The following is a 20,261-nucleotide window of genomic DNA, read 5'->3' as shown; positions in this document are numbered from 1 at the left end:
ATTCCTAATAATGGTTCTTATTAGGTAAAACTGCGGTCCCCAAGGAGCGCTTAGAGTGAGGGACTGAAAAGTCAATAGTCCCAATTGCTTGGGACGGGCACAAGTGAGCAGAACTCCTGGGTGTGCACTCACAATTCTAGGCCAGGTTCTATGGAGAAAGGATTTTGACTTTATCACTTCCCTCCCAATGCTTCTGTTTTCCCAGGGTTTGGGTTGGGCCAGCTGGAACGAAAGCCACTGCCTTGGTCCAGGACCTAGTCTAGTCTTCAGTGGATTCCCTGTAGCTAGTGATCTTCCCATCATGCACCACCCCACCCCCACAGACCTTTCTAGGGGCCTGCTGCCTCTCAGCTTCCCTAAGTCCGGGTTTCTTCTTTTTCTTGGAGAAAAACAATGGATTGGCCTTGTGTGTTTATTCCTTCCTAGGAGGGGCTGGTTTATAACAATGGGCAGATCTCTACCAGCATCCTGCTCTACCAAGGGCTGAACGAATGAGCAGCAGCTAATCCAAATGAAAAGTCACCCTGCTTTTTGACCCCTAACAATATCCAAAGGCAAGAAATATATATGTTCTTTGAAACATTTGCCTCCTGCTATTGTACCACCACCACCACCACCGCCGCCATCATCATCATCGTTATTTGCATTTTAATGACTTTTCAAAGTGAAACGTGGCTGGTAAGAACAGAAAGAATTATAGCAAAGGGACAGAGTGGTTCCTAACTGGATTCAGGGAGGAAGAACAGTCTCATCTCCATTGGGATGCTAGTCACCTCCTTCTCTCCATCCGTGACACTTTCACTATGCTCAAATCCCCCTGGCCTGGGACTACAGAATATCCACCTCACCCTCTCCTACCCTTCTCTGGTGTCTCTAATCCTATGGGAGACTTGAGGAGAGATTTAAGGCTTTGTAACAACTGTTGGATCTCCTTCCTTTGGATTAAAGATGCTTAAGCCTCCAGCCCCGAAACTTAAAAGAAAAGGAAATCCTCTAGATAAACACCATCCTTCATAAACATCTCTCAAACACACACCCATCCTGCAGGTCAAGAGTTCCAAATTCCAATTAATTAGCACTAATTGCTGCTGATAACTCTGGGCCCAGTGAGTTGACAGGGCTTTTGGAGTGTTAAAGAACACTTCTCTCAAAGTTCTTCAGGGCAGTGAGAAAGAGACTGCAGTTATCTGGCATAGATGATTTCAAATCCCCACATCCTACCATCCTAAGGACTATATTAGCATTGCCCTTTAGAAAGAAGACTTGCCTCCTGGTCACCTCTGGGCCTCTAGGGATGACAGATAGCTTTTTTTCATCCCTCTCCATTGGTACAGCCAAATGTCCCAGAGCCACACCTACTCTCTCTCAAAAAGCCTAGACTGAGGCGGCCAACCATTCCCTCATTTTCCATTTTGGAGACAAAAGTCTTGAATATTTGGCCTAGTCCCACAGCCATCCCACCCTTGTGTGGACTCCCCTTCCGAACCCCTACCACACATGGCTCCCAAAGACATCCCTGCATGGAAACAAGTCTCTCAAGTTTCTGAGGATTCCCTTACAGCCCTGCCCCATGGCTTTAGCTCGGCCGTCATGCAAAACCACCACCTCTGTGGCACACTACCAGGTCATTTGGCTTTTGGCTTCACAGTGTCTCCTGATTCTTACGCCCCTGCTCTAGGCATCATCCTAGGCTTTTCTTCAGACAGCTTCCCGGCTTCTCCTGTCCATCAGAGGAGGAGGATTCCCCAACCTACAGCTGCACTTCCACTTTCCCACCTTCTGTGAAACATCTCCATTTGGATGACACCCATCATCTCCAACTCAACTTGTCCCAAAGTGGGGTCATCAGCTAATATACCTATCTTTCTTTGAGTTAAAAACATTATTTTTTCTTCCCAAATAGGAAGTGTTGCTTGATAGCAGGTCCTATAAAAGACCTGCTGGAGATTTTAGTTGGTCAGAGCTGCAGTATTGATGCCACAACATGGATACAAACAGGGCTGTATTCCTAGAGGCTGTCTACACTAACAGGGAGGCGATGGCCCTGCTGTCCTCTGATCAGACATATTCTTTGTTTAATCTAGAGCAGCCATTCTCAAAGCTCATATCCCAAGGTCTTTTCATGGAAGGAGCGTACATGGGGTTAAAATATTTTCTTAATACAAAGATGTTATTTGCCTTTCTCTCTGTGTTGACACCTGCACTAATGGCATAAGGAACACTGGTGGGTGAAACTGCTGGCACCCTGGCAAGAATGAATGGTGTAGCAGCAAACTGTACTTACAGGTATTATATTCTTTACCACAGCACACAATAAAAAAAAAAGACTTAGTATCCTTGACAAAGCTGTAAAACTTAACTTTTATTAAACATTGACTCTTAATTTTTTTTAATGTTTATTTATTTTTGAGAGAGAGAGAGAGAGAGAGAGAGAGAGAGAGAGGGACAGAGAGAGAGACGGAGACGGAGGGTCCAAAGCAGGCTCTGCACTGACAGCACAAAGCCTGACGCGGGGCTCGAACTCATGAACCTTGAGATTATGACCTGAGCTGAAGTCAGTCGCTCAGCTGACTGAGCCACCCAGGTGCTCCTAAATATTGACTCTTAGGTACATGTTGCTTTAGTATTCTATGTGATGAAATGGAAAGCCAGCAGACAGCTCGCTGCTGCTGTACTTCAGAGCACATCTCAAGGAAGAGCACGCGTGCAAAGGAGTTGCCAGCTGAACTAGCCACTATTTCCACGGAACACCATGGTTACTTGAAAAAAATGATGGCCCAACAAACCATGGTTATTTTGACTTGGGTATTTGGGGGACATGTCCTCAAAAGTGAACAAAACAAGCATGTCACTTCACGGAAAATGACTAATATTTGTTACCAATGATAAAAATCAAACTTTCAAGCATAAATCATATCAGCCACCATAACCTTGTCAGCTTCCTAATTACTTGAAGACTTTCTGATGAGACCAGTAAAGACATGAACAAATGTGACTTTTTGACATTTTATAATGACACGTGTCAACATTCGGAAGACCTGTCTTGTTCAGCCAACGTGTGTCTTCCAAATGACCGACGCACCACATCACAAAACCAAACATGGGTAAAAGACTCATTCAAAGTGTAAGACAGACTACTGGGTTTTAATGTAAGAGTACAACTACTTTGTTGATGAGATTTCAGATTCCATGTTGCTACTAACCTTTAAGAAACTACCACTTGCTGAGTTTTGGTGAAATACCAAAGAAAAATATCTGAATAAGGCTATTAAGATATTTCTTCCTTTTGTTAGCTTTTCTAATATATCTGCATAGGCCCAATTTTCTTTATTTACTCCAACCAACACTTATTGTAACAAATTGAATGCAGAAGCAGACATGAGAGGCTAGCCATTTTCTGTTAAGCCAAATATTAAACAGGTTTGCCAAAATGTAAAACAATGCCTTTCTTCTCACTAAACTTTTTTTTATGTTAGTTTGGTTTTGAAAACATATTTGTCTTTATTAAGAACTGTTATTTATATTAACATGTAATGGTTTTACAGTTATTTTAAAATAGGGTTTTTTAAATATTTTCTAATTATATTTGAAAGAGAGAGAGAGAGAGGGAGGGAGACAGTACTTGAGTGGGGTAGGGGCAGAGAGAGACACAGAATCTGAAGCAGGTTCCAGGCTCTGAGCTGTCAGCACAGAGCCTGACGCTGGTCTCAAACTCATGAACTGTGAGATCATGATCTGAACTGAAGTTGGAAGTCCAACCAACTAGGCACTTGGTTTTACTGGTTTTTTTAAAGAATTTCATTTATTTATTTATTTAGAAACAGAGCGTGTGTATGAAAGCGAGCGGGGGAGGGGCAGAGAGAGAGAGACAGAGAGACAGAGAGAGACAGAGAGAATCCCAAGCAAGATCTGCACTGCCAGCACAGAGCCTGACACGGGGCTTGAACTCATGAACCATGAGATCATGACTTGAACCAAAATCAAGAGTCTGACACCCAACCAACTGAGCACCCAGGCACCTTGGTTTTACTGTTATTATAAAGGAGTTAATACAGAAAATTTTTACACATTCTGTTTTAATATCAAAAGATATGATCCACATAAACAAATACCTCTGGGGGTCCTAAATAATTGTTAAGAATGGAAAAGGGGCTGAGATCAAAACATTCGAGAACTGCTGACCTAGAGAAAGAAAAAGCACCCTCGGGAAGATGACCACATAAGTCAAGGTTGAAGGACAGTATGTTTTCAGACTGAAAAGATTTGAGAGGAGCATAAAGCTGCCTTCAAACAGCCGGAAGGCAGACATGAAGAAAAGAGAGCAGATTTTTTAATTCCAGAGGGTGGATCTATCTAGGATCAGGGTAGAGGATCTCACCTCATCATACAACAGTCTAACAGAAGTAATAGCATCGGCCCTCTCCCCTAGAGATGGGGAAATCAAGGCCAAAAGAGGTGATGTGAGTTTCCTTAGGCGACACAGACAGAAGCCAAGCCAAGATTAGAAACCAGTTATCCAGATTTGTAGTCCATAATCTTACAGCTCTGAGAGGTTCTGAAATCCACGTCACCGGCTGTGTCCAAAGAGCACCCAAGTGACCCAACGTCATGCCACTGTTGCATGCGCTCCCACGTCTGAGATGCTAGAGTGTCACGGTTGGATTCCACTTTTTGTTTGTATACTCTCTAAAAGAATTTTGAAAAATTCTGTCATTTCACTCATTTTTAAATCGACACCTGAAACTTCTGATATATCATAAACATCAACGTTTTAAAATAAAATGTTTATACCATTCTTTTAAATGTACCCAATGCCTTGTATAAGCATTTAAAAAAATTTTTTTTTAATCTTTATTTTTGAGAGAGAGAGAAACAGAGTGTGAGTGGGAGGGGCAGAGAGAGAGGGAGACATAGAATCTGAAGCAGGCTCCAGGCTCTGAGCTGTCAGCACAGAACAGAGCCAGACGCAGGGCTTGAACTCACAAACTGCGAGATCATGACCCGAGCCAAAGTCAGACACTCAACCAACTGAGCCATTCAGGCGCCCCTGTACACAATGCCTTATAAACACCAAAGCAACTTGGTGTCAACCCTCACCCGTTAAAAAACTCATAAACAAGCTCTTAAATTTTATCCTTTTCTCTGTTTGAAAATGTTTCTCCATTCTACTGTTCTATAGAATTTTAACTTAATAGAAGCTTTTAGTCATGAGGTTTTCTCATACTTCTCTGCAGCAAAGAAATGTATTTATGGATATAAATTGATAGTTAATATTTGTATATCAAATGACCCTAAGGCCTGTTAGGGAAAAAAAAAATCTGGATTGGTTCATTGCAGCTATTAGTATATAACTGATCAATAAAATACCACAAATAATTGTTAGATACAAAAAGTAATCTTTTTTATTGGTTTCTTAATGTGATAGATAGTGGGATTTATGGAGCTTCCCAGTCAGTAATATTTTGAATGGCCCATTTGTTTGGTTCCCTCAGGGCTTCAACACCCTGGGGAAAGTACCTTAAAAGATTCAGGAGGGCAAGACACAAGTCCTTCTCTTATAAAAGAGGAGGAAAAGAGCACCTGGGTGGCTCAGTTGGTTAGTCAGACTTCGGCCTGAGTCATGATCTCGCGGTTTTTGAGTTCAAGCCCCACATCAAGCTCTGTGTTGACAGCTCAGAGCCTGGAGCCTGCTTCAGATTCTGTGTCTCCCTCTCTCTCTGCCCCACCCCTTTTTGTGCTCTCTCTCTCTCTCTCTCTCTCAAAAACAAACATTAAAAATATAATAAAAAAATAAAACAGGTGGAAGGCAATCTTGACAGGAAAGGTAGGGAAAGAAAACCGGAGAAGCCCGTCTTCAGGAAATGCAATGTTAGAAAAGCAACAGAAGGAAGCTGAAGATGTGGAAATAGGTTTCCCGAAAATGCTCTCTGCTGTCACATCCCTTGGAAAGTTCCTGTGAACCCCAGGGCAGCTGTCCTCTGGTGTTAACACTTTGTTAAAACATCAAGTAGTACATACATAGAACATCATTAAGAAGTCATTTGGCATGAAAACCTCTAATATTAGGGTGCCAAGGAAAATAGCCAGGAAGGATCCTAATGCTCCAACTGTCACATCTGAGGGGGCAAATGACCAAAGAAATACAGAAATCATAATGGAGTGTTAGCTGATCTTTAAGAATGCTTTCATCTAAGAGGATACAACGGTTGAAGAAAAGAAATTCCTTCATGATAACAATAGTGATGCCAGCCTTGGGAAGTTGGACACCACTGAAATTATTTATCCCTCTATGTCCACATACACATTATGGCTCAATTATATTTTTTCCTTACTCCTTTGTTTAAAAAATATTTTTAAAAAATGAAACAATATCACCACACAGATGGAAAACTAGTATTGCTTGTCATAGGCGGTAACCATGAAAATACACTAACATTTGTGAAGTTTGTCCGAGTAACACCTAAATTGACTAGTCTGTGAATCCTACTGGAACATCGGCTTAGGCTGTTTACTTGTTGCCAAGAAGCTGAGGCTTGCACAGTTGTTGGGTAAAAAGTCCCTGAGCACTGCGCCCAAAACTTCCATTATATTCAGATCTACTTCTAAGAGCACAGTCCCTCCTGAATTCCGAAGCAATATTTCTAAACCATGACCATTCCATGAGCCAGACCTGGAGCCCCAGAAAACCAAGATGGCCTAAGGGACTACCCGAATGTCCATCCAAATTTCATGGGTCTCCAGGCAGAGGCGATTTCACTAGTCTTCCTCAAGGTCACGTGGTGCTCCAATGTCATTAATAGAATAAAGGAGACAAGGAGAGCAATCACTGACCCATTTATATCTATAATCCAGAGTGTGTCAATCTGCCCACAATGGGACAAAAATATAATCACCAGCTATTTTGCAATGCTGGCTAAATACAGCCTAAGCATCATTAATTGTTATCATCTCTGCTCAAAATAAGCAATTAACGAACTAAAGGAAGATGTACAACATCTAAACACTCTGAAATAACCAAACACCTTTCTGACTCTACCCACAAAGTTCCTCCATGATCCCAACTCTACAGATTTTACACCCCTGAAATTCTGTGTGCTAGAGCTTTCCAGACAAGAAGCTTATATTTTGATAAACACTTCTATTTGTTTTGTTTTTTAAGGTCATATATAATCAAGAGGCTTAATGATGTTGAATCTCTTTGAATCAGTAGCTGTACTTCCAAGAATTATTCCAAGGAAAGAAATCAGGCCTGTGCAGAGATTTATGTAAAATAACGTTCAGAGCAGCATTCTTTGTAGGAACAAAATACGCCACAACCAAAGATTCAGCAGTAAGAAGTGGCACATCACGAAATGAAACACCATTTTACAAAGAAAAACAAATGGACATAGTTACAAATTATAGTAAGTGAAAAAAGACTCAATAGAGCGTATGTATACGCTCTCTAGATATTATATGTATATAATAAATATACATATTTGTCTCAATTTTGTCTTTTTAACATAAAGACATACAAAAATACTAGAAGCAAACATACCAAAATATTTCAGTGATAGAAATATGGTGGATTTTTTTGTATTTTAAATTTTTCTAAATTTCTAAAAGGAATAAATATTACCTTTTTAATTATAACACACACACACACACACACACACACACACACACAGCATCTTTTGACTTTAAAACTCTGTCTTAAGACTCTACTCTGAGGAAAATAGTATTAACTATAGACAAAGATTTATACATAAAGTTATATATAAATTTTCACATTATTTATAGGAGGAAAAACTTATACAATCTAAAAGTTTTCAACAACTGCAGAATGGTAAAAAGAATCATGTTGTAACCATGGGACATGACATTGTTCAGTTATTAAAACTGCTGGCTTTAAAGCCTTTATAAGACAAGTTGTAATGATGTGATGCTGATGACTTATACACTGTGAAGTAAAAAAGGCACAACACAACTGTGATTTTGGCTACCTGAAAATACATGTGCACTGGAAAAGAAGGGAAAAGTTGCTACAATGTGAACAGCTGTGACTCAGGCATGGTGGGGTTATGATGATTTAGAAAACAAAAAGGTTAAAGAAAGTTAAAATTCCATCACGGGCAGAGGTTACTTTTAAAATTTGAGGAGTTAGCGAAAGAACAATAAAATACGTACTTTATCGGTGAAAATATAAACTAACTGGGAAGAGGGAAAAGGAAGAGAAAATTTTCCTATAATCTCGACACTCCAATCTAAAACAACCACTATTAACATTCCACCGTCTGCCCTTTTGGTCATGAGGGAGTGCGTGTGAGAGAGTGTGTGTGTGTGTGCGCGCACGCACCTGTTCATGTGAGTGTCTGCAAGTGTGTGTGTGTGTGTGTGTGTGTGTGTATGTGCGCATGCACATATATATGAGTATATGAATCTCAGCAAGCACCTCAGGGTCGGTCCACAGAGATCAGTGGCTGAGCTCAGTGCTGCCCACACCCTTTGGGCTAACAATGGTGATCTATTAAATTAGAGCTTGTACACAGGGCCGTGTCTGGAGAAAACATTTAGGAATTTGGGAAAGCAGGGACGCCTCTCAAATGCAGGGTGGATGAGTGTTCTACAAAGCAAAGGCAGAAGGTGAATTCAAGGTATACTATTAATTCTGTCTGGGAACCACCTTCAGATTCAAGTTAGGATAAAGTCAGACCTAGAAATCTAACACCTCTGAACTGAGATTTGTGAAGGCCCTCCTGGCTCAGGCCATTTCTACTCTGGGGGAGAGATCCAGAACCTTCCTTCCCATTGGCTCCAATAAAATTCATGGCTGAGCAGCAAGCAGTCAGTGCTGCCCTGGCTACATGCTTGGGTGCCTCTTCTCTACAGTTTACCTAAGAAAGGACCTTCCGACAGTGCCAGCAAGGCAAAGGATTCTAGTTGGCGGGGAGGGGGGGAAGAGCCCAAACTTCCCTTAAATTCAAAATGCTAGCTGAACAACAGTCTGGAGAAACTGAGAAACTTCTGGCAACTTTTAATTTTTTCCCCAGGTCTGCGCAGGAAGGAGCCCTCCCCCAGCCAAGGGTTCGGGAAGCAGCAGAAGCAGGATTTGATTTGCCGATAAAGAACCCTCCCGGGGTGGGCTCAGGGACAAGGGAAGGGCAAGCGGGGCGGTGAGAGGTAGCAGAAGGGTCCAGCAGCTAAGAGACTGGAAAGAAGTAAGACCCTGACAACTCTGAGCCCCATGTGAATGAGGGCCTGTTTTCATATCCTCTGAGGATTATTTCAGGACTCGGGCCTGAAAGATCATTTCAGGACATTCACTAGACACCCAGGAATAGCTCTTGGCTCCAGTGGCAAGATTCGCCACCCAAACTCACCCCTTTCCCTAAGGGTACAATCCTCCTTTCTATTCGACTTGGAAGACTGGGCCGATGTCAGGAAGGTGCTGATCCTATAAAAATCTATGCCGTGGGACAGCCGAGGTAGAGGGAAAGGGAGAGAGGAAGGTCCGATCGATCCTTCAGCACTCACCGTGCAGCTGTTCGCGGGACACTGTGGCCGGCACCATAGGAACAGAGCAGTCTAAGACACAGCCCCCCACGCTGCACAGCGATGAACATATCACCACCTGAGAGGCGTCAGGCCTGACACAGGCCCTTTGACAGAAGGCTGGTTGCTTGATTCTAGCATGTAACACGTTGGCCAGGAAAGCAAAGAAAGCCCGTTCTCTCCCTGGCCGTGCCACAGACTCACCGTTGTGACCACATCGCGTGTGTTGGGGGGGGCGAGGGTGGAGGAATCCCCCAGGGGACCAATTCCAGCCTTCTGTAGGCCTCAACCCGGGGCGGGGCGGGGGGGGGGGGGAGCTTTCCAGACTGTAAACATGACGTGTGTGTCAAGGCTTTGGGTATACAAAGGAAGGTGCTGGATCCCTCATACAACCTAGAGTTGATATGAACAGGGTGGGCACTGACTCGAAGAGAGATTGCGTGTGCAGACACAAACCCACTTGGAAACAAAGCCTTCCTGCTACACCCTGTGGCCCTAACTGGCTGTTTGGCATCACATTATTAAGATTTGTACTAAGGAGGGAGTGGAGTGGAGGGGGTGGGGATAGAAAAAGGAAAACTTGCTGTGATTCTGGCAACATGTCGTGTCCATGGCTGGATATCTCCTGCCAAATGCTTTGCAATTTTAGCTTTATTTCTCTCCAGGGACAATCGAGGGCTTTTTAAGATGATGACTTCCTAGTGACCATGGGACTTCCGTGAGGCCACTCAGCAGGGCTTCCAAAACCCTTGAGAACATGGTGGGGTACCACAACTGGGAAGGGATACAGGGGCGTGAGGAGGAAGAGACAGAGCTGGTGAAGGAGTCACCAGGCATGGCCTCCTGAGCAGAGGCTTGTGGGAAGCAGAGACAGGGACTCAGAGCTCCAGCCTCTCTGAGGGCTGAGCCTGGGGAGGAAGCTCAACCAGTCACTTGCTGCATCGGGTGCATTTGCACAGCGGGGGACACCCAGGGAGAGCCAGGCTCAGGGGGTCTTCATAAAGAAAGGCTCTGCACAGAAGGTATTTCTGAACTGCTGCTTGACTTCAGAGATTAACCCAAGCCTGTTGGCTGAGACAGGAGCTGCTGCTTCTGATAAAGGGAAGTGGTAGGTGCAGGGTGCGGGTAGGGGGGCGGGCAGGTGGAGTCGGCTGTCATTGGGCCTTGCAGATAGAAGAGAGCTAACACTCAGGCTCTCAGACTCTCAGACTGCAAGAAGCAAAGGACAGAACTGTGGCGAGAGGTCAGCCCCCCACTCTCCCTCCTCGCTATGGTGCCAAACCCAGGATATCCCTCCCTCCTCCTGTCTTAGGAAGCAACGGGGAAGACGCAGGGAAGCCCTGAGCTCAGGGGATCAAAGGGAAAGCACAGGACGCAGAACGCTGTGGTGTGTGAAGAGCTAGCTCCTTCTGATTTACGGCACATCCTCCCGGCTTCCCTGAGGAGAGCCCGCTGCCTAGCGGACTGGCGGATGGATGTCAAATGGTAGGAGTACGTGACCAAGAACAGCAACAGGGATACGAAGGACAGCCAGTGAGAGACACGCATGCCGATCACAGAGGAATTTAAAAAGCTTAGGGAAGGACAGAGTTATCAGATCTCGGTCTGGATGCTTTAGAAGGGGCAGTTTTCAGAGAAAACCAAGGAGCCATACCTCTGTCTAGAACTTAGTGAGGGCAATGCAATCGCGGAAGTCTCAGCACTGTGCTGGGGGGCAAGTCAGGCAGCAAAGCCAGAATGCCCACAGCCCTTGGGTCGTGGCAGTGGCAGTGTCTATAGGCAAACTCTCAGGACCCTTCCCCACACAGGACCTGGGCCGATTCAGGTGCAGCATAAAAGGAGGCCCAGCCAGAGAGGCATAAAAATGCTACATCCTTAGAGCCCCCAGAGCCCAGGGAGGGCCCCACCAGGCAGCCGCTGACCTGCTTCCTTGAACTGGGGAAAGTAAGAAGGTGTAGGCAGCAGACATTCCTGTCCCACGGGTGGGTCAGAGAACAGGGGGTCCACAGCCACAGTACAGGGAGGCAGCTGCAGCAATTAGGGACCTAAATGTCCTCCCGGGGACCCTCCCGCTCAGCCCCAGTGAACGGACTGCTTACCCGCAGCCTGACCAACAGGTACTCAGACTTTCGAGTAACCATTTACTCACCCACCCAGCCAGGTGTCCTGGTTCATGCCAAGTGGGTGCACAGACATGGACCTCACATACGGAACGGACTCTCTAAATAAAGTTCAGATGCACCAAGGCACTGGCTCCGCTGATTTGTATACAGGCTCACAAAATGACACTATCATCCTAGGCACAAGAGGTAGGGCTTTACCTGAACTTTTCAGAGGATAAAAAGGCATTTATCTGAAGCCTTGACAGGCATGAGCTGAGGCAGCCCTTTTAAAAACCTTAAAGTAGAGGTGAAGACGGCCAGCTTTAGGATCAGAAGACTCAACTTCACCAGAACAACCACCAGCCACTTCGCACCTGCTCTGTGAAAGCCTGGAGCCAACAGGCACCTTGGGTTGGGGAGGTGATGGCTGATGGGCACAGAGAGGGAAACAAGGCATCCCCTGCCCTCAGAGACCTGGGCAGGGAGAAGGTCAGGCAGGACCTGCAACCTCAAAGCCTAGGGAAGCATCGTTTCAAAGCACACCGGCCAGAGGTGTTGAAAGAAGAAAGAGGTCCCATCTGGGGCAGAGAGATTAGGAAAGCTTCATTCCGGGTAGGTCTGGAAGGTGGGGGAATGACTGACAAAGTCCAGTGTGCCTATTTATTTTCTGACCTTGTTTCAAGGTCGAATCACAAGCCTGAGATTCTATTTCATCTGCCAAGTCGGGATTGATGTCTCCTTCCCACTTTCAGTTCCTTGGAAAAGCAGGTCTTGGTAAAAGCCATGTACTATTATTACCCTCAGGAAGAAGGCCAAGAACAGAGTTCTGAGATGTCCCGCCCCAGATCTGAGCCCAGAGGATGAGCTATCCAGCCAGCGCAGTCCCAGCCAATCCCCAGAGCTCTGGTGGGAATGCGTTTCATTGGGTGACATTGGCTTTGAGGGGACCCAGAGGATATCGGTCATATGACAATTGTCAGATCAGCTCGCTGTAGAGCCCCGCACATGGCATAAACAGGGACAAACCAAAGGGGCATTGGGACACACAACAAAGTTAGGTTAGAGGTGGAGGTGCTCTCTTGCAGTCCTAATTTTCTTTCAAGGCCCAGCCCCAAGTCGGACGTTCCAAGCCTTCTCGTTGCCATCCACACCTGGACTGACCATGGCTTTGCATTGCTTTACCAGACTGCCTATGTTCCAGTTATGGTGCACATGCTGGTTTCCCTCTGCGCAGCGCCCGCCCACAGCGCACTGCACACAGCCGATGCCCAGTAAATGTGGCCTGGTTAAAGATTACACCGTCCCCCCACTTCTCTTCATCAGGCAACCAGAGGACCTTTCTGAAATCTTGTGACAAGAGTGCTTTGAAGTTCCAGGTAAGAGATCTTGGAACTGGACAGTCGCCCCCACCCAGGTAGCAGGAACAGATTTCCTGAGCGGCCGTGAGAACTGGGCCCTCAGGCCAGCACCACAAGACAAGATCTCGGGCCCTTTTCTCAGGCCGCATCATGACATTTTGGGAGCCCAGAGGCAATTTTATTATTTTCCCCCTGCCATTGCAATCTCAGCTTGGCCTTCCTCACCCAGAGCTCAGCCCCTTCTGCCATCTTTACCTGTCCCTCAGATACAGCAGAATGGCCTGAAGGTGGAGACAACAGCCCTCTGGGAAGTGGCCCTTCACCCTGGGACATGTTCAGAAGGAGAATATAAAAGGCACACACAAGACATCCTGACTGTGTTTGGAAACGTTCTGTGATGGAAATCTAAAACCCAAAACTGAAAGAAGGTCTCACCTGTAACCACAGAGAGATTTGGTCTGATTCAGTGGCTTGGAAACTGGTATCCAAAAACACCCTGGCTGGTGGGCCAGGAAACTTCTACCCTCCCACAGGCTGTGGGGCCTTTGATTGTCTCTTTCAGACCCTCTCTGGGGGTGGAGGGTATAAAGCCAACCAGGAGAGGGTATTCCCCCTCCTTCCCTCATCTCCTCAGGCCACATGAATACTTATTTCCAGCCAATGAAAGGGGCTTGGCCAGACTGACACAAAACAAAGGGGCCTTCTTGAACCTCCCAGTGTGTCGCCTACCAAGTTACCTTACCCAGACTTAGCTTTCATCTCAGCTCTTCGATCAACAAGCCCACCCCCCATCACCATCACACGCCCGCATCTTTCTATTTGTTTCTTCCTCTACAAAACAAATGCCCTAAAATGGTTCTACAGAATGACTAGCCAGAGCAAGTCCAGATTCTAACCAAGACCAGCTCCAGGCACAGACATACGACATATCAGAAGAGCAAGGCTTTGGAGTGCGGGTCTACTCAGTCTGAGCCTGTCTCTTCACCTGTTAAACGGAGCAAGACCTCCCACCTCAGAGCTACGGTCAAGAGTAAACAAGTAAATTTGCAAAGTGCACGGCTCACAGCAGACATTGTTAGTATTTGCTGAATGGGCCGGCCCGTCACACCCTATTCATCTTCCCCGCGCCAATGCTCCCAGCACCAAGGTCTTCCCTTAAAAACAGACTCCTTCCTCTCCCACGTGCAATAACCTAGGAACTCCCCTTGGAAATATGGAAACAGTCTACTGTCCCAGAGGTATCTGAAGATGCTATGTAGCCGGCCAGGCCAGCGCACAAGGGCATGGCAGGCGAGGAAGAGCACTGTGCTAAGAATCTGAAGGTGTTACTTGGGCCACTTTTTGAGTCTTTATGTATTCTGGATCCATCACACAGGATGAACTCTAATCTATATGCCAGCAGTCACATCCCTGAGATAGCTTGCCTTTGGGGACAGTTCTCAATACTAAGTACTTTGAACATTAACTCTGTTAGCATCAGCAGGTCAACCATCAATCTGAGGAAGAAAGCAGCGTGTGACACAGATATTCTTCCACCAGATCACCTTTGCCCATAAGCTACCCTTCACGGTGATGTTTCTATTGCCCAAGGCCTGGCTGGGAAGGGAAATTCTGGTCTGAACTGACTGCACAAATCATGTCTCCCCTTTGCTGCTGTGAATGGGAGGGTCCACAGCAGCCAGCATGACTAACCAATGACGTCAGTTCATGCTCACTGAACCCTTGCTGTGTGTCCCAGGCACTATGAATGCTTTCTCCACACCACCTCATCAAGTTGGATCTTTACCACCATTTTCCACAGTAAGGACTATTGTTGCCCCATTTTACAGGTGAAGAAACTGAGGCTTACTGGCATTAGGGGACTTTCCCAAGGTCACATAGCAGTTCCAAGTGGCACTGGGATGCAGAACCACGTCTGCTCCAGCCCCAGCAGAAGTTGCCAGGCTCTGAAGAGCCAGAATGAACCCAGTACTGAACTCACCTGATAGGAAAGGCCATCCTTTCGGGGGTTGAGGCCAATCTCCTCCATGGATGGGGCGTTCATCATCACCTCAGTCATCTCGGCAGATCTCAGGTAGTCAGGGCTGCCAAGAAACCCAGACCAAAAGTCAACAAACACACGCACTTTCATGTTCCTATCCTTGGTGCGTTCTGCTGTCAGATCAGGGGACTGTCTGGAGGCAGGATGAGAGGTGTTCAAAACAGACCTCACAGAAAAACAAGCTCACACCCTGAGGAAGTGCCGTACAAGCCCAGAGCAGCACAGCTCTCAGTCTCAACCAACAAAGCCCCGAAACTGCCTGGAAACCTCTCTGGCAAACCTCTCTTCCCTCCTCTCCTGTACAAGTCCCCACTGGCACAGAGCAACTCTGGATTTTCTTTTAAGTGACAGAACAGAAAAAACCATACCAGTAGGTATCTGAGTCCATTTGTCTCTATTAAAACCAATTCAACCCGTGTCTAGGAGAACTGCATATTATTATTACATAATGATAACAGGTCAACCTCAGGGAAACCAAGTCCAATAATGCTGCCTTGCTAAATTTCACGCTCTCTCTCTCTCTCTCTCCCTGGTGTTCCTTTTTGCAAAATATCCCACTTAAAGCCCCAAGGGGTCAGCTTCCTGCAAGCGTCACATCTGCCATCCAATCTCCTTCCCTAGCCCAGCCACAGCAGCTGCAAGCTCACAGCTTGAAAAACATCCCCTGGATTAAAAGCCTTAAAGATGCCCAGACTCTGATTGCAAAGGAAATTTCCAGAGGGGCCAAGCTGGCCCACCAATGGCTGACATGTGAAAGTGCTTTGTACTCTGTAAGCAGGATACAAATGTTCCATTATCCCCACACAAGCCACCGGCACCTACGGGGTCCCGAGTGCACAGTGCCAAATAGTACATACCAAAGTCAGTGTATGCCCTACACAACACCCAATATTTTCACCATCATGTCTTTACACATTGTTAGAAAAAAAGAAAGCAGGCAAGGCTTTAAGACCGACTGCATCTAAGGAAGCAGGGTTTCCTTAGATTCTTCTTCATTTTATGATGACTACATAGAGTAGAAATAGCGCTGGATTTGTGAACAGAAGCAGGAGGTCTGGTCCAAGCTCTGTCACTCAAAAGCTGTGTGATCTTGAACAAGTAATCTAACCTCTCTGAGCCACAGGTGCTCTGTTTCTTACCATGATGCTAATAATGCATATCCCACAGTTATGCTAAATGGCTAATCTCTGGGGGGAGAAAAACCATTGCAAACTATTTAGTGCTAATCTACTATGAAATAATTCCCAATTATTTTATTTCCCTTCATTTCTCAGGGGATAATAACCCTGATGGGCCCTGACACCCACCTTGGCAAGTTTTGGGCGTTCAGGGGCACAAAGCCTCCAGTTGTCTCGGAAGTCTCACCCACATGGCATTTGCTGCTCACACAGCACGGAGGTGGGAGGGAAGGGGCGCGCATCAGGAGGGGGGTACGCAAGCCTCACGGGTGGGGGAATTTTTACTTTGTTTGGAGAGTGCATGTCCCTAAACAGAGCCTGCGTGGGGGAGGAGAGACAGAAGATGCTGGGCGTCGGGCAAGGGTTAGGGTCAAAAGTGGGGACTCCAAAGGCAGATTCATCCGGGGTCGTGGAAAGGCTGCCGCCGACCCTCAAGGAAACGGGCCCGAAGAGCGCCCACCCGGCCCCTCGCCTGCTGTAGCGGCGCTCGCTCCTCGCTCCGGGCTGTGGCGCGGGCCCGAAAAGTTGAAGCGAGAAGCATGAACTTTCCGGTTTCTGGGCTGAGCAGGACCGCGCCGAGCGGGAGCCCGCGGAGCAGGTCAGCGGCGCCCGCACCTGAAGGCGAGCTCCGAAGCCGCCAGTGCTCGACCCCTGGCCGCTCCTCCTCTTCCCCGAGGCAGGAAGGAAGCGGCAGCCGGCGCGGCTGGGGGCCTCGCTCCGCAACCAGCGCGGCGCCCGCGGCGCATCCCTCCCGGCCCAGATCCCCGGTCCTTGCGAACCTCCTCCGTCCCCTGCCTGGCCCCGGATTCTTCCAGCCCATCCGGCGAGGGCGGCTCCCCAGCCCCAGTCCCGGCCCCCACAAAGCCGCATCGCGTTTTACGGATTATGGAGAGGAATGAGACCGAGAGGGTGCAGCGTGTACTTGTACTGCTGCTTGTGGCTTTAACCGGGTTCCGTGTGGGGAGAGCAATTTTCCCCACCCCTCGAAGCTCTGCAAAAGCCGCCCGCGCTGCACCAGCTCGGCCCCGCGGCCGCCGGCCTCGACGCCGAGACTTGCATGCAAACAAAAAGAAAAAGGGGAGGGGCCCGGGGAGAGCTGGAGCCCCCTGCGCCGGCCCCGGCGCGTGCCTCCTGCAGCCCTCTGCATTAGGGTTTTATTAGCGGGGTTCAAGCTTGATTCCTGGTCCCCCACCCCCACCCCACCGCCAGCACATACACACCCTCGCAGCCGTCACTTAAGTGACGGCTTCGAGTTCACTCCCTTTGTCTGGATGCTCTCGGCACCCCCTCCCCCCACCCCCACCTTTGCAACCTTGACGTTGACTCCTGCACGGGTTGGGAGGCGGGCGAGTGCGGGCGTCCGCGCCGCCTGCTGCCCTCGCACCCGAGCCCGCAGGAGCAGGAGCCCGGGCCCCGCAGCCATGGCCGCGAGACGGATGCCCGCCGAGGGCGCAGGATACTCACCAGTGAATGGGGAAATATACAGACATGAAGTCCTAGGGGAGGCTGACCCACGCCCTTGTGACTTAAAAACGGTCACTGCGTCCCGAGTAAGGGTGTCAGGGGCGCAGACAGGCGCGGCCGGCGGCCGAGTGCAAGCACTAGGCGTTCGCGGGTCCGCCTTCCGGAGACAGCCCCGCTGCCAGCGGCGTCCGCAGAGCACACGGAGCTCTCGGTTCTCCACCGAGCTCGCGGCCCCACAAAGAGCCCGGGAAGCCGTATTTATAGGGGCGGGGGGCGTGGCTCGGCCCCGGGAGACCCCGCCCCCTCTCACCCACTCCTGGAATAACGTCACCAAAATCATGAATGGCTTCAGCTCTCGCAGCTCCCGCGGGCGGCGGCTCGGGGGCGCGCTCAGGCTCAGCTCCCCCGAAGGCCGTGGTTTGCTTCTAGCCGGCCTCCCTCCCCACGACTCACACACGCACACACGCGCGAGTACACGCGCGCGCGCACACACGCACGCACCAGGGTGGGAGTTCAATGTCAACGCCGCTTCCCGCCGACGAACCCGCCGGCGTCCGCGCCCCTCTCCGCGCCCCCCTCCTTGCACAGTCCCCTGGGCGCTCCGGGAGGAGGACTGTGGGCTAGAGGAGGGCGCTGGGCGGGTTCCGGACGTGACCGCTCGGCGGCCTCGCTGCGCGGTAGGAGGGCGCCATCCTTCGACCCTGGATGCCTGGCTCCAGAGACCTCCTTTGCACCCTCTCCTCGTCCCCAACCGAGAACTCGGGACTCCTCTTCCGGCGTTCAGCCCCCAAACTAGGCCTCTCCCGCGACACCTCGATCCCTGCGCGGGAGGCGCGTCCCTTCCATCTCTGGCAAGCTGCGTGGAGATTAGAGCACCGCTGAAAAAGAGGCGGTGGGAAGGTGGGAGGGGACGCGAAGCTGGGGAGAAGAGTTAGCTTGCGAGGGACTGATTTGCAGCCTGCAGATCCGTGGAGGGTTTTATTTGTGTGAGAAAGGATGTGGTGTCGTCGTAGGGTTTTTCCACTGGACACCTACACACACCGTGGCGCGGGGCATGGGGTGCAGGTGGGCACTGCGCAAGCCCATCCCACCATCCTTGGCTCCCAGATCTGCTGCAAAGAGCAGAAACAAAGAGCTTCAGCCAAACCCCTCCCACGCTGCGCAAGAATTACAACTCCAGGGGTCTGTCCAGGTGGTCAGGCTTTGCTGTCCCCACAGCCAGGATGGGAGTCTGCCCCTCTGTGGCTGGAGCGCGTTGCTTCACACCTCTGCTTCAAAAACTCCTGTAAAATGGCTTTAGAACCCTGATCTATATGTGTACAGGGAATTTGAGGAAGTGTGTGTATGAAGAAGAGGAAGGGGGAGCTATCAAAAACTTGGCAAAATTGAATGTGCTTTTGAAGTCAGCTCCTTGAAAGGTAGTGGACGTATTAAATCCATAGATATGCGCTTAAAAGTGGAAATACATACACTTATCTCAGGTAAAGGATGGTAGGATTGATGGTGAGGGTTTAACAGTGGCAGGACCATGAGGAAGCCCAAATAAAAATAACGATAAGAATTAAATAAAAATAACTTTGCTATTTTTAGTCAGTCATATATATACAACCTAAGTTATAAACAGTGTACTTCCTATGAAAACACAGCTTCAAGCCCCTCCCCACAAGCTGTTCCTTTCAGCCAGAGAAATTCAGGAGCTTCTCCCCACCCCGACTCCACCCGGTAAGATAAATCACAAATTGATTTATGCTGCCCAGTACCACCTTCATGCTGCTCCTCTCCAGGTAGTGTCCTGATGGAGGTCGATGCTTCTATGGACAGGTGCTAAGCGGAGATGCTCCAGTATGGGGTTACTGCTAACAGCTGGGGGGGGGGGGGCAGGGGGAGGCGTACGTGCCTTTTGCATAAGGTGGAGAAGTTTCTGGAAGGCTGGGTGTGACATGTTGTCATCTCTGCAGCCAAAGGAGAAGCCAATGCTTGGAGAGCTGGTTTCCAGGTTGAAACTTGACAAGGCCTGAGGTAAGCCCTGGGAGAGCAGAACCAATGCCCCCTGCCATTTCTCCCCGGAAGCAATCCCTGGCAAGACCTGGGATGAAAGACTGACTCACCACTTTTACACACCAACAGTGCCACGTTACATGTTTGTGATTATTGCTTGTGAGGTTTTCTTTACTCAGAAAGCTACCCCCGACCCCTGCAACACACACACACACACACACACACACACACACACCCTTAAAGTGTCAAAATGGCCTCATTTTGAAGAGGTTGGGAAGTAAGGCCTCTGCCAGCAGATGTCTGGCCTCCTGCAAATTTCCTACATTGGAGAACCTTCAGGTAACTAACTACCTGATGCCTGCTCTTGAGGAAACTTTGTATTATGCCATTTTAACTAACTTTACCCCTTGTCAGTAAGTTGGAATGGAAAGCAAGCCTTGGGTTAGAACCCCAAATCTACACTTTCTGTTTCTCCACTGGAGCCACAGCGGTGCATTCATTCACATGAAAATATGGGAGGCAGGGGCTAAACTTCGGCATAACAACTATGGCATTTCTCGATCGTAATACTTTTTGTAGCGCCTTGCAG

General features: G+C 48.3%; 1 protein-coding gene across 4 annotated transcripts in view; it reads right to left on the bottom strand.

Annotated features, from left to right (window-relative positions):
* Nucleotides 1-20,261, bottom strand: part of LBH (LBH regulator of Wnt signaling pathway) — a 41,815-nt gene that overhangs the window by 8,176 nt on the left and 13,378 nt on the right. The window contains exons 1-2 of one of the 4 annotated variants that reach the window (XM_060651883.3): nucleotides 17,675-17,923; nucleotides 14,973-15,075 (exon numbers count right to left, since the gene is read on the bottom strand). In XM_060651883.3, coding sequence (XP_060507866.1) covers nucleotides 14,973-15,075; nucleotides 17,675-17,700 — 129 coding nt within the window. In that variant the 5' untranslated portion in view covers nucleotides 17,701-17,923. Of the gene's footprint in view, nucleotides 1-4,541; nucleotides 4,712-14,972; nucleotides 15,076-15,400; nucleotides 15,549-17,674; nucleotides 17,924-20,261 lie in introns of those variants that run through there. The other 3 variants (XM_060651891.3, XM_078444828.2, XM_081795196.1) reach the window with 3 other exon arrangements.

Source organism: Panthera onca, chromosome A3 (genome assembly GCF_046562875.1).
Source record: "Panthera onca isolate mPanOnc1 chromosome A3, mPanOnc1 haplotype 2, whole genome shotgun sequence".
Lineage (NCBI taxonomy): Eukaryota > Metazoa > Chordata > Mammalia > Carnivora > Felidae > Panthera > Panthera onca.
Note: the sequence above shows the minus strand (reverse complement) of the source record. Positions and strands in the feature narration are given on the sequence as shown.